Here is a 14,940-nt window from a genome sequence, read left to right on the forward strand (position 1 = left end):
GAGACTTTCGCCGGGCAGGGCTTCAGAAGTGGATTCATTGCTCCGAGATGGTCAGGAGTCCGGGCTCGTCCCGGATCCATATGACGGGGACCACGAGACGATGATTCCCGTGTAAGCTTGTATCTTTCTTTCCTAAAATGCTGGGAGAGGGAATCCCGATGATATTTCGTCCCGGGATGGGTAGTAATGACATGCCCTCAAACAGGTCGAGCTTCTAACATCCGGGGAGACTGGTCTAGCTCCCGGAGAGACTCCGATGGGGAACATCAGGCTCGCTCTCCGAGTGGTGGGATTCCACTAGAAATTCCCGCTGGTATCCAAAGGAATTCGTCTGCTATTCAGGACATTCCTTAATGGAACTTGTCGACGCGCAGATCGTCGCGATAACAACGATGCCATGGAGGCAGCCGCAGCGGTGGACACTCCATGAGAGCAGCTCACTAATCTGCGCAAAGTGCGTCTCCGCTCTCCCCTCAACCCCACAGTCGCGTCGTTGCTCTCCCGTCGTTCGTGGTTTCTCTTTTCCTCCCGGCATCTGTTCAGTCGACTCTCAGCCCGCTCGCTGTCCTTCCATCCCGCTACTAGTCGGCCCTTCGCTGTTCGTCGTGGTAGGCGGATGTATCGTCTCGGATTTCACGATTCCGAGCTCAGTCGTCTCGCCTTCCTGTAGCAAGCTCGCTGCCTGGATGCCCGACTGTATGGCGAGCAGCAAGCGAGCACCGAGACGGCCGAACGGACAAGCGCTCATCTCAAATCGAGAGATCGAATTTCTCCGGACCATTGCCCACCCCGCACTGAGCGGCTGGGCGATCCGGCGAGTGAACGCATCTCACCCCACCGTCGGAAGCTTCGGTCCGGCTCGCTGTCGATCGACTCTCCGAATCTTGCTTAAACACGGATCGAACATATGTCGACGTGATTCATAAATTAGAGGGCTTCGTGCCTGCTGAGCTATCTCGCGGCTCCTTTTCAGCTACTCGCTGCTACGACATGAGGAGGCCGCCCGCTTAGGCTATAATGTTCTCAATTCTCCTGTTCGAATTGCAGCGCCCGTATCCATCGCTGTTAGAGACTGTGCTCCGGTACGGAAGTAACGCTCCGGGGAAACTTCCTGGAGTTTTTATTTTGATATCGAGACGCAGCCTCATTTCGCAAGTTTGACTTCTGAGCAGATGTGCATGAGAATTGCTGCTCCGAAGTTCCCCGCGCAGTCAAAACTAGCGGGATTTTTGGCAAGAGCTCTCCTAAACAACGAATGCCAGCCACGTTTTGATCTCTAGACCCTCTCTGAGGTCGTATATAGACCACTACTACTACCACGATGATGATAGCGTCCGCCGTGGACCAAAAGAAAAAAAACAGACGGCAGCCCGACAACGCGATGGACCTCAGACAAATTGCTCAAGAATTCTCGTGGCACCTGGGGAGAACTCTTGCCGAAACTCCGAATGTTGCTCTACGCGCTGTAGACGATCTGACCAACGGTAGGAGCCGGTGCGGGGTCCAAGCACTCGATCTCTTCCCGTCGGCGAGTGTGGATGATAGAATTTCGATTCCCGCAGAGGTACGCTCGCTCGCCCCTGTCAACAGCACAAGTTTCGAGGTGAGGGCATCAAAAAAAATCGAGTCCGACGAATAATTTTCCCCCCTCTATCGAATGAACATGTCTGATGCAATTATAACGGATCGACCATCCCTCAGCCCTGCCGGCTGTTGGCCCCTGTCCGGTGATCATCAACGAGATATTCCGATGCGGGTATTCGCACTCCGTCCTGGAGCGATCGTGGTAGGACTGTGACACGGCCGAATCTTTCACTGAAATTCATGAATGATTTCCGGTGAGCCTCTTGGAATCCCAGGCAGGTAGGTACTATCCGGTGGGGGCGGGGTGAGCGGAGCGGGTATGCAGGTCGAACATCCGCACGTTGATCCCCGGGAGCTGTCCGTAATGGTGATCCTAGAAGATCGATCTTTGAGATGTGCTAGCATCGCGGGAAAAAAATGATCGATTCTCTCGCAAGACGAATCGAAACGGAAAAGCGATCTCTTTATTGCGTTCGATGTTTTCGTCCGGGACAACGTCGACGGTACGAAGAGAAAATGTCCCACCGCTCGCACCGAAGTTCCCGAACACGTTGGGATGAGGAATGTACGCGATCATACGCTCGCCCCTCTGAGCCTGACAGCTCCCCAACGTCGCTCGTCGGAGCGATTGTCCCGACTGGAATAGACTAATGTCAGGATCGATATTCTATCCCAACGAACTAGCAGGACCCCGCATTGATTATTGCTTGTGTGACCGTTCTGTCGAGCACAAAATACGTCCGCTCTGGACGTAACTAACAGAAGGAGATTGTGAAGACTTTCTTGGAGAAGCGGTCCATTTCGCGACGCATTCCGTCCCGACGGCTCTCGGAAGACCTGTTCCCGAGGCTGCTCTGATGCAATCGTCGAACCCGGGCGTCACTCGTTATGAGATGGGCGATGTAGCCTTCGCTCGAGTCCACAACTACCAAGCCGCCCTCTATGATTTGACAATGCCCCTGCAATTTGATCTATGCGGAGGCGTCAGGATTCGCTCCCCCGCCGCGCAGTGAGAGACCTGATTCCGGGCCGGGCCTCGTTGCTCATTCATTCTTTGTCTTCCCGAATTCCTACGCGCGAATAGTAAATCGAACCCTTCAGGATGTTCCCGGCAAATGCGCTATCCCCGGATAGGGCGGTACGGGATCGTCGAGGAATCGATTCGCAGAGACTCCGCCGAGAGGATCACGGCGAACCCAATCCGGGCTCCGAATCTCGTCGAATATTGCGCTCTTCGTTACTCTGCACATATGGTCACCGACCGTTGTCTGGATTTCTCGCAATCATGAGTTCCGAGTTCGGGATCGAGAGAAGGATTGTCAACAAAAATTCCGAAGGAAACCAGCGACAGAGAAATCAGCATCTCGATCCCTCCCCCTCGACAGCCACGAAGAGATTCCCTGCGGAACATTTGAGAATCCCGATCGATCCGAGAATTCGCACGGGAAATTCTCACCTCGACGGAGGGACTGCTGCGGGGTGTCACCCCCTCGTCTATGATATCTTCCAGTCGACTTACACTCGTATTCCCTTACAGACTCATCTTGCTCGGGAATTCTCCAGCGTTTCTCTGTAGGAGAGTTCGGATTTCCATCAGGTTGGCGCAGCAGGTTGACAGACGAGCGTTCTCCCAGGGCCAGCTCATCGCGGGTCTGGATAATCGAAATAAAATTCTGGAGTCAGCGGACCATGGGCAGATGGGTCGGAAATGAATCGACCTGTCACATGGACTAGCTGTACCACATACATACTACACCGAACATGTTCCCACCTTCTTCTCCCTCGCGGAACCCCCAAGCCATGTATAGCACCTGAATCGGGATGCCTCCCCTTACCGGTTAGCCAGCAAAGCAAGTGCATTAACCGCCCAACGGGAACCCAAGGGTGTAGTGAGCAAGCAATACGCCGAGGTATAGAGGTAACGACCCTCTTCGGCGTTCTCCTGCTCCGTATTTTTTTTAATAAGAGAATGGCGTCGCGCCGTTTCCTATTTCTTCTTGTTCCCGCCGTAGCAGCCGCCGTGGACAAAGGAACAGCAGATTCTATTGCTTCGATGTTGCTCTCCGACCCGTTGTTTCCTCGAGGATAATCAGTGTCGTGAGGCATTGCGAGCCACCAAACGATTTCATCCGGATGCGCCCGGAAAACTGATTCAGCTCCGTGTGAGATTGAGACTGTCGCGTGACGGGCCTTCCATCTGGAGCAATGGCGGTACGCCTGGCGTGTCGACGTCAGGAAATTTTCGGAGTCTTGAATCGATTCCGATCAGTTGCCGCAGCAATCATCGGATCGTGACAGAAGCCGATCGTCCGGATCTCGGATTCTGAAGTTGCGGAAGCCAATTCAAACTTCGCCATTTTCGGAAAACTTTCGCATCGATGGGAGGGGGGATATCGGCTCGAAAAATATCCTCCATTTTTCTGGAGGGCTCGCTGGAACCTCGAGGAAATTTTTCCGTGATTCCTCGCAGAAGGGGCTGCTAGTGCTCCGCACTGTATGTGTGCGTGTGCAGCAGTCCTGGCAGTCGGGGCAGTAAAAGCTGTAACGTTCACAGCCTGTCAAAGTTATACTCGAGGCTCGAAGACGTATTAAGATGGCGCCGGACGAGCGATGGGAAGCAACTGAAGATCGATGGGTTCCCTTCTGCTGGTGGCTCGTGTAAAGGTGGATTGAGGTGGAGAATGAAGAGGTCACGCTTCGTAACCTCACTCTGATCTTACGATACGCATCACGACGGCGACTGTCGCTGCGGGGAGCCGGAGGTCTAAGCACCGACTGCGCCATGAACGAGAAAACCTCTGGTGGCTCAACGACGACGTGGAACTGGTCGGGCCACCGAGACCAAAATAAACATATTCTTGTAAGCTATCCACGAATTCAATCCCTGCTCCACTGAATGTTTGCTTCGCCGGAGGACGGCAGCATATCCGCCTCCATGATACGCTTCCCTGTCGAATACTTTATGGACTTTGGCTTCGTTTGGCTATTCGCCCTCGGAGACATCGGCTCAGATTGGGTTTTTAGACGAGTTTTCCAAGCTCGCCGGCACCAGGGACTCCTCTGGACGTCATTGATTTCCTTCGATGCCGCTCGGTATGAGCGTTCTTCAGGGCGAGACAGTCTCGCCGTGTCAATGGAGAAAAAATACTCAGCCGCCCGCATAAATAAAGGACAACGAGCTCCAAACTCACAGGGCACCTTCAGATCCGAGTGTGTGGCCTTGAGGTGTATTCCTGGTTCGACCGGGCCTGCTAGTCTCTGATATCGATCTTCCCGGGTCTCGAGGATAGCATTTCCGCGCAATTGATTCACCAGTAGGCGTTGGCGCGGAACTGTGGGGAGAAATAGACTATTCTGGGACTTTTCCTCTTCTTGGAACTTCGAAGGTCCGAGACAGGCACGAGCTCGAGGGAGACTTGACCCAAGTGAACATTGACCTCGACGTTCCGAAACAGTGGCGGCTTATGCAAAGGCTATCAGCGATCCGGGCGGGATTGATTTCGCTCAAATAATCCCGCAAACGTCGAGCCCCCATGAAGTCTCTCTGGAGAAATTCATTGTCCAGCGGGTACCGCCGAGCCTACTATGATCAGAGTCGACTGTATTGCCTCGTGCCAGTTTGTGGCGGGGCGACGAATGCGGGCCAGAGGAAGAAAGACGGAGCAGCCGACCGAATGAACGAAGAGTTGCTACGTATTTGGAACAAGCCAAGCATGAGGAACTCGTATATCCAACTATTTGACCGTCGCGTCGGCAACACAACCCCCCCCCCCACCCCTCCTACCCGCACACGCTGTACACGGTCGCTGCGTTATGAACCATGTTATGGCCGGAGTGGGTGTAGCCTGTCTGGCCAAAATCTGTAAAGAGGATTTCGGATGAAGAAGACCTTTTTTCTGCTGGTAGGAAGGGGGCAGCGTCTAGCCCATAGTTGAGATATCATCGGCCGCGATGCAATAGCATTCATGTCTCCCTTTCTCTCACGAGCATGTCTCTCCGGGTCAAACATCCATGCTGCACGAGTGTAGCAGCCCACGGGAACTCCGTTCCCCACTGTTGATCACTGCTTCGATGTCGTGACGATGGGACACAGGGCAAGCGAGCGGGAGGCTTCCGCGCTCTGGGTCTCGAGCGATGCTGATGATGAAGTCCTCAAAAATTTCTCCTGATCTCCTTGCGAGGAGAACCGCGGAGAGAATGATTTCGGATCGGGCATCATCCGTGAGCGCTACGCTTTGCGCGAGCCGAGTCCACGTGACAGTGCGGGCCACGCTCCTCAGCGACCGGTGTCAAGTTCGTAATTAAGCCGATGTTCGTACAGTCTGCTGGCCCCAGCTAACAAGTTGTCGTCTCGCCGTGAGAAGTTCAAAGCGAGCGAGTTGAACGGCTTCTGCCCTCAGAGTGAGAAAGAGGCAGTCTGCTCGTAATGAATGAGTACGATAACCTTTCTTCTCTGTAACTCGGCGGCTGAGCGGCAGGACTCGCGCATGCTTGACTAAAATTCAAAAAGGCTCTTGCACGGACAAGAGTCCCTAATCGGGAAAAGCTCTGCCGAGTAAAAAGTTCCGTCGAACTCTACGGAGTCGGAGCGGATCTGCATAATTTGAATTATTCTATTGCTTACGAGGGGGAGGGCATCGAATTCAAGAAGCTTGAACCTGGCAGAGGGCGAGCCGACATCGATGCAGACAGTGGGATTGTAATTTCGGTGAACAAGTTTAATCAGGTGTGTGGACAAGGACATATGGCCGTCGCGAAACACTAGCAAGAGACACAGATGGGAGACTACGTGTCATGTCTCCTCTTAGAAACTCCGGAGAAGAGGCAGCGAGTGAGCTAGCGAAGGAGCGAGCAGACAGGATTTATGTGAGCAATCTCTTCAGAGCCGGCGATGGATTGGGTGATCCATCGCTGTTAGCAGGAACGACATCAGCCACAACAACAGCCATGACAGTGACAACAACCTCCACGAATACAACATCGCGCAGTGGGCTTCCGGCAGTCAGCCTTGTCTCTACATCCTCGGGCGCATTCTCGGCTTTTGCCGGAGAGCTAATTTCACACTGAGCGGCCGAGGATTCAATGCTGAGGAGATGAGCCATCGTTCGCCTGTCGAATCTACAAAGACGGAACATCCAGGCTCGGGACGAAGTTTTCTGATGATGAACATTACGAACCGAATGAGCCCGCTCGGGAACCATAGGGCCGTGAAAAACTCTAGGGTCCGAGATCTGTGCTCCGAAACTCACGGAACCGACGATGGAGCTTGGCCTAGGGTGCGTGTCGTCCGGTCAGTTCAGATCCATTCGAGCTGCTCGGTCAAGCCGCGTCACGGACGGCTGACGGATCATGTACAAAAGACAGCTTTGAGAACCGGGGATAGAAGTCGTTTAGACGGGCCGTGACGCGTGGAAAGTGCACCCGTTCGTGAAAGTGACTGCGTATTTTAATCTTGTGCAAACACACTTATTTCCTGTTCTGAACCGGTCGCGCAGCCGTTTAATGGCCTTTGACGGAGCCACGACTCCGACTCTGAGCTTCTTGCTCCACCTTTTCCGCCGCCGGCCCGTCGCGTCGGCTCGACCCGACTTGACCGTCCGGCTGCCGAATGAATGGCGGACGGGGGCGGTGGGCCTGCGCCTAAATGTTCAAGGAATGGCGAGTGAAGAAAGAGCACGAGTACGGCCGAACCAAGGAAGAATTTCGCCCGGTACGAAGCACGCCAAAAACTGAGCTTTCCTCGCCCGCTTCCGTTCCGCCGGTTGCGCTAGTTGTGAATGGAGTGCCAGCCAGGCTCCTGCTCAACCGTCCTCCTGTTCTCCTGTCTGCCTCGGGCCTCGGACCTCCAGAGCGATTTTTTGTTTCTCTCAGCGTTCTCCTCGTTAGCGCAAGACTCCTCTCGGTCGTTCTATGCGAGAACAAACGTATGCTCTGACGCAGTGTTTCTTGACTCTCCTCCAGACTTCTCGCGAGACTCGAATTCCTCGATTCCTCCTTACCAGGCGTCTTTAGTAGAATACAGGCTCCCGAGCTGAATGAGTTCGATATTATTTCACGGTGAGAGCAATCGCGATTTGCTCCCCTGCCTAGGACATCGATGCATCGCGTATCGTACTCCGAAGAAGTCTCGGCGCCACTTCCTTTCAGTCCTCCGATCAAGAAATTCCGGAAAAAGACTCGCTATTCTCAGACGTTCCACCGGGGTCTCGCTGGGGAGCGTATCTGCTCCCCCACTAATTTCAGGCGCCTCATCGGTGGAGTGGGGGACGGAGATTGGGCTCACCCTGTTTTCCGGAAGAACTTCACGGACAGTCCTCCGATTTGCGCTCACGGAAACTTCCGCACCGATGCAAGTGCCTCACGCCACCTCGGAAGAGACGAAGAGAAGCAAATGAATCGCGATGCGGAACTCCTCTGAACTTTTTCCGCTGAGATGCCTTAATTGAAAAATTCTGAGCCCAGGTTAGTTAGCCTCCCCCCCCCCCAACCAAGAACGAGGTCGGAAGGGAGAGGGGCTAGAATGTAGCGCACTAGTCCGTCGCGAAGGCGACCGGACAAGTTTTTTTCATTTAATATGGCTCTGGTCCGTTGTGCTGGTGTATCAAATCCGAAGTCGTGGTAGAAGCGAGCTACACCTTCCGTGGGGCACAAAAATCGTTCCCGATTCTTCGTTCAGAAAGGCTGAGAGCTTACTCCTTTGCTTGCTTGCTCGGTAGGCTGGATGGTAAAAACTCGAACGTTTAAGAGAGTTCTTCTCGACGGCGCGCCCGGTGAGATGAAAAGAGACATGGCAAATACGTATCTTCGGCGAGGCGGTGGTGCAGCTGTTCTTGCTGACGTCTGAGACGTGTTCGTGCCTGGCTCGTCGGACTTAATTCAGCCCTCTGAATCGCGACGTGATTATGGGTTCTTCCGGCTTGAGAATGAAAGAGAGAATATTAATGGACCGCCGGCACTACTCTAAATCGGATTCGCGACCCGCGATTAGCTGAACACCCGAGTGAACTTCTCGAAGGACGGCCTTGCGCGATTCATTTATCCTTCGAAAGTATCGCAAAAGATATATCACCTCGAGATGAGCCTAAATGAGCAGGGAGAGTCTGATGTTCCAGAAAACGGAAGCTGAGCGCAAGAATATCAGCTGGAATCGGCAATGGCAGCTGCTTTTGAAAACATCACATATTAACAGCGGGGAGTTTCCTATCGAAGAGGAACGCCGGAAAGGAGGAACTTTTTCTGAATCCAGGGAAAAAGTCGCCCTTGTTCGTCGGCGGGGCTATTCTTTCTCGGGGATGAGATGTCTCTGGAGCAATCAGCTGAAAGCGCGGAGTTCGTCCGATTCGTTCCGTTCGACACTTTAAAAAAGCGCAGATCTGCCGAGACGGTGATAGAAAGCGAGACAAAGGGGGGGGGAGATACAGTGCGCGAGATCGGGTCAGACTCCTGGAGGGGTACGGTCGAAGGTCGGCTGAGCTCTTCCGCTGTTCCGATTCGTTCCCAGTGCATGAGGGTGAAGTGCTGGCGGCCTCCAGGCCGAGAGAGGGCGGCTTGGCGGCGGAAATAACTTCCGCCCCCACTGAGAAGAAGACGAGCGGAAGCTTCGTCCGCGCGCTCGAGCTGAGCCGAAAATTAGATGAATGCAGAAGACGAGGAGCTCAATCTGATTCCGAACGAACTCGTTCGCTCCCTGTCTTCTGCCGAGTCCTTTGCCCCGTTGCCGTCGCAAGCTCGACGCTCTCTCGGGCTTTCCTTTCTCCCCTTTTGCGCTTTCCTCGTATCTATCTCCCGAGGACATTCGTACCTCCGAGAAAGAAATCCGCGAGAGGGTCGATTAATAACGTCGATGTACTGCGACAAATCGGAGCCCGGCTTAGTTTCGGCTTGCCAAGCTTGTAGGACCTCAAGCCAGAGCTACGATTCCTTCGCCGTTTTTAATATTGTTCCAAAGAGAATCTCTCCCTCTCCCCATCAGAACAAAGGAAGGCTATAAGGTCAGTCCCTCGTACCTCAAGCATCGAGGTTTGAGATATTCCTTCGGATAACGACCGTCTCGCATTACTCCAATGGGGAGACTGGAACTCTCCGATGGACGCTGAGAAAAGAGGCGCTTCGGCGGAGCCTCTGGTCACCTTGCGATGGTCCACACTGCATCGATGTTTCCTCTGCTCCGGAATGTCATCGAATCGTCGATCGGAGACGGGGAACCGTGGTCCGCGAATATACGTTAGCTCTGATTCCGATCGAACTCTCATTCTGCGAGCCCATTACCGTCTATCCGGAAAATTCGCCAGCGCAGCGCTCGCACGCCGGTTGGCGATATCACTAAATGACGAGGTGGTAGGTTGTTCAGAGCGTCGCTTGAAGGTGCTCACAAGGAACGCTGTGTGGGACCGTAGGCCCTCCAGGCTTCTTCGGTTGACTGCAGACTCTCATAGCACGGCTCCAGAGCAGACTCAGGGGACTCAGGGTTTGATGCATTTCCTATACTCCGGAGTTTCGTTCAAGTGCCCAGGTCACTCGAATTTGGAAGAGGTTGACCGTCTAGAGAGGAAGACCCGCGGTCGAGATTAGGCCTGTAATTAACGAGAAACCCGTGCTCATGACCTGAAGCTATCAGAACTACCAGCCCACTAGAAAATTGAAGGTCTCAAGACTCGGCGTCATCCCTGCCTCGGAGACGGGTGTTTTTTGAAGTGACCGGTATAGACTCCGCGCAATATGAATTGATTTCCTTTGAGAGCTCTCGGAGATATTCCGGAATCCTGTGCGGGGAACCTGTGACTCCTCGATCGGGCTTGCGCAAGTATAGGGTTGTTGAGTCTCGTATTTAGTGAAATTCCCCTACGAGATTCGAACAGCTCCTTCACGGCAGTGACTGAGAGGCATTTAGCCTTAGCATTTATTTTTATTTCGAGTTGAAACTCCAATGAGTTCAGAAATTCTGCCTGCACCGCGTTACAGGAGGATTCTACCCTTCCACTGGAGTACTTGTAGTCTCACTGGAATCGCTAGTCAGAGCTCGTTCCCGAGGATGCTCTCCCCGGATAATGGGTCGATGAACTGATATGTACGCGGACTCGATGTATTCAGAGAGACCCAACAATGGGAGCTTCATGCTTCATTCCGGAATTCGAGAAGTCCCCTGAGACCGGGACCTCTTCCACTTCACGCGTCGCAATCGCGACAAGTGAGCATCAATGTAGACAGGGAAGTTCACCTCGACCTCCGGGAGCCTTTCTTTTGAACTCTTCCATATCGAAGATGAACAAACTTTTCGCCAACGAAATCAGTGAACCTTCTCTAGGCCACCGCCGGCGGATCCTTTCTCGGTAGAGTTCTATCACACCACGAATTCTCGATGTCTAGAGACGCCGAAATTCTGCTGTTTCCGGCTCGAGGCTGAAGGAGATGGTTCATTCTCGCCTGCGTCGCGACAGGGGTACGGGTATCATCTCCATGCTGTGCAGTCTCCTGATATGAGCGCTCCACGGCGTTCGCCTGTGGCTGCTCGGGAATTCCGTGTATTTGATGATGGCATCCCGATTCCCCGTATGAAATCTCGTCGCTGACAAATCCGAGGCGTCAATAGTCCTGGAGGAAGGCAGCGACGCGTTCAAACTCCACCCCGAATGAATTACGAATTGGATGAATAATGGATCCGAGATTCTGCGCCTCGTTACGTGGGTCACCTCGGAGCCGAGCATCGCCGCGAGTGCCCACAATACGGGGCTAGAGGGCCTCCGGAAATACCATGCGGAGTCATAAAGTCCCCCACGAGCTCAGCTCGGGGCGGGAAAACAGGGACCTCCCTCCTTGCCGAGGATCCGGTCCCAAAGGGGCTGGAGTTCAGGCAAGATTCCTCAAGTCGTGATCCGTAAGAAGTCACGGGTTCGATTATTGCTGGAAGGTCAATGCCGAAATTGTCATTGCAGCGATAGCTTGATGCACCGCTCCCTCGGTAGCCTATGTAAACGGAAATACCGTCAGATCGCAAAATTCTGGGCCGTAACTTTTACTTCTAGGTGATATGTTGTAGGTTTCCGCGAGGAGCGATGTATTGTCTCCTTCGGATGAGAGAAGAAGTCCGTCAGGCTTCGATATCGTCGCTTGACCTGAAGCGCGGGCGGTCCTATCGCATTAAGCATTTTCGGACTGAGTTTTCATCGCCACTGTCCCGAATTCTTTTAATCGGCTCCATCAGGAATGTCACTCAATTTTAAACCCAATCCTTTCAATCCATCATCGGGCGAGTCCATTCCCCTGGTGCGGCCTGTGGCGAGCCGCGAGCATCCTGAACTTCTGAGGGGTCGACCGAACTCCAACCGTCAAGCAGAGTTTATTCCAACCCACTTCGATGCCGAAAATTTCGGAGGGAAGATCAGCTTTCCGTTCGAATCAGGTAGTAGTCGTAGTCATAAATTTGAATCAACTCTATTAAGGCAGCCTTGGCAAGCTACTTCTCGGCTTTGTCGAGTCTCATGAATTAGTCAGGACCAATCTTAATTTAGATGACGGATTATGGAAACGAGATACATGCGTCGCCCGCTATAACAACTGAGCGAGTACATTGTTGCTTTCCTGGTGGAGGGATTTCCACTGAATTTTAGCCCATTATGAAAAAGTAGGAAGACGGTTTCTGCTTTCCACGATTCGCTTGGAGGATGGGAAAGCCTTCCAGGCGCGAACGTGTTCTATGTGTCGCAAACATAAAGACGAGCCAGCTGTCGGTCGTCTACGCGGAGCCTGCCATAGGCGGGTGACGAGCTCAGCGCACACGATCGTTCTCAATTGGGGAGAATGGTTTTTATATGCAAGGGCTCTCAATACATTCCTGCTATTATCATTCGGTGCGGTCGAAGCTTACTCATTGATTTATTCGCCCTGATGTATGCGCACTCGAATCTGCCATTGAGTTTCGACAAGGCAGAGTCGTGTAACGTCGTCCCCGTGCTTGAAGTCAGATTCCATTATTCAAGCTCCATCCGACGAAGAGCAGCAAATCGACTTGGCTTTTCTCTTCGCAATTTTCTGTGATCCGAAGAGGGGAATGCCGATATCCCGTTCAGAGCTATGGAGGGAGTTACAGATCCTATCTCGACCGAGCTTGTGAGCAAGCGCTTGGCAGTTTTTCCCGGTCAGATTCGGGAGAGCACCATTTGAGTTGCATTTCCAGAACACTAGCCCGATTTGGTCTCCGCTCAATCATTCAAACATCCGAGCTCTGACAGCGCTGCAAACGGCGTGAAATGTTCAATAGAAGTAGAGCAAGAGTGGGTATTCCCTCTCTCTGAATTAGGGTCGATCATGGCATGTTTGTTTACGGCCTCACAATCAGCTCCTGGGAGAGAGCTGATTGAAAATTCACTTAATTCAGATGCCTGTGAGTTTCGAGTCGATTGAAATTTGTCCAGGTTCAGAATTTCAATATAAATCGAATGTCAAGGGCGTTCGCGGACTCGCTATCGGTGCTCCGGCTTGTAACACAGCCCGGAAGGTGAGAGACAGCTGCGAGGAATTCGGAAACTTTCCGATGTGATAATCTGAAGAGGATGTGAGCTATCTCTGCGGAACAACTATATTGAGAAAATTCGGCCGCTTAGGAATCTCGAGCTATCCGGTCTGTATCGGATTTGATTTCCTATGCTCAACGCTCCTTTCCCTTCGAATGAACATTTGCAGATGCTCCCAGCTCATCGACACTTAGTCCTAGTATTCTCGGTCGTCCTCGCATCGACCGACGTCGATGAGATCTTGAAAATTGTGGGAGAAGCCATCGACAAGGCGGCCAGTCCGGGAGACGCAGCGAGATACAAGGTGAGCGCTCTCTGGCTCGAGCTCGCTGTCCCGCGGGTACACGCACGAATATGTGGCGTCCGAGCGTCCGGAACGTTGAATACTACAAGGATGACAGCAAGATTTTCGTCCGCAGGAATCAGCCGAGAAAGTCCGACCTTGCATCGAGGGTCTGATTCCTAAACTGAATGGAACAACTCTTTCGAACGTCATGCGTGCAGTCATTCCCGTGGCGGTGGAATGTAGCGGAGAAATCAAAGGGCTTGATGATGCCGCGGTGCGGAAATCCAAATTCACTGACTGTGCCCGGAGCCGCGCGATAAGTCTCATCATGTCCGTCTCAGATTCTGAGAAAGCTGCTTTCTTCGAAGCGAAAGCCTGCGTCATGTCGTTCATGGTTGAGGTGTTGAAGCAATAAATAATCTCTGTGTGAATAAATTCAAGTGGTTTTCGCTTCTCCTGTTCCTCCCATTCGCATAGACCCGCGCCAGACGCCTATCGCGGCGAATTCATCACAGATATGATGCTTCCGCGCGACTCGAAGGACAGCCGAGCTGCGCAAACCCGATTCGAAGGTGGAGAATCGTTCCCGTGTATGAATTATTATCCCTCTCGCCTCCAGCCCGCGACACCCTCCGTATGTCGCACCAAGCCCCGCCGTATGCAACGAGGCTGGGAGCGCACATCCCGCGCAGGGCTGGAGCCCACGGGTCAAGACGAGATCTCTCGTAGAGAGTATACCTCGAGCGATGACGGGGCCAAGCAAACAAGGACGCAGTCAGACACGCAAACAGTGCAGTCGATTTCGGTATTCCATCGGGGCCGCGATACGATGTCGACGGTGATGACACCGACGACGACGTCAATGGCAACGAGAGCCTTGCGCTACTCGGACACCGAGCATAGGCCCCAGAGGGGAACGGTGGGGTCAGCAAAACAGACAGAAATACGGAGACAGCTGTCCGGAGGCCTGGTGGGAGTGAGGAGCGATCTTTGAGCAGAACTCCAGGAGGGATCCGTCGGATCGAGCTAACTGGCTGGACGGGTAAACTGACGAGAAGGAACGGACAACGGCAGCGGGTGCGGCGGAGGAAAGCGGAGGGATTTAGATACCGATGGACAATAGAAGCGGAAGGCTTTCGCTTATCTGACACCAGCACGGCGGCGCTGATCGGGCGACTGCGAGCTTCGTCTACGACCAAGCAAACGAGGGAGCGGACCATCGAAGAAAGCCATGGACAACTCGGACGACTAGTCACTCCGCGCAATCCGACAAAGCCGGAGAGGCGGAGCAAAGTTCATCTCCAGTAGTCGCTGTAAGCCTATAGCTCCTGTTAGCCTAATTTTAGCGATTCCCAATGTTTGTTCCTCCTTGTACGACGGCCAGATAAAGGCAAGGCCGTCGGAGACAACTGAATGGCCTCCAGAGACGGATGGGAGCAGCCTGCTTTGTAAAGTATTCCTTGCCCTCTCCGAATCGGTCAGGGGCGCGCATTCCTTCCCAGATTGGAACGATGGGAACACTGAGGGAAGCATCAATATATTGCTCCGTCAATTCATCTT

General features: G+C 53.2%; 1 protein-coding gene across 1 annotated transcript in view; it reads left to right on the top strand.

The window, feature by feature from the left end:
• LOC100899520 (neuroligin-4, X-linked) overlaps positions 1 to 13,795 on the top strand; it is a 125,186-nt gene extending 111,391 nt beyond the window's left edge. The window contains exons 13-14 of the mRNA XM_029112743.1: positions 13,264 to 13,398; positions 13,514 to 13,795. Coding sequence (XP_028968576.1) covers positions 13,264 to 13,398; positions 13,514 to 13,795 — 417 coding nt within the window. The remainder of the gene's footprint in view (positions 1 to 13,263; positions 13,399 to 13,513) is intronic.
• The last annotated feature ends 1,145 nt before the right edge of the window (positions 13,796 to 14,940 follow it).

This window comes from Galendromus occidentalis, unplaced genomic scaffold, assembly GCF_000255335.2.
Source record: "Galendromus occidentalis unplaced genomic scaffold, Mocc_1.1 scf7180000077526, whole genome shotgun sequence".
NCBI classification, from domain to species: domain Eukaryota; kingdom Metazoa; phylum Arthropoda; class Arachnida; order Mesostigmata; family Phytoseiidae; genus Galendromus; species Galendromus occidentalis.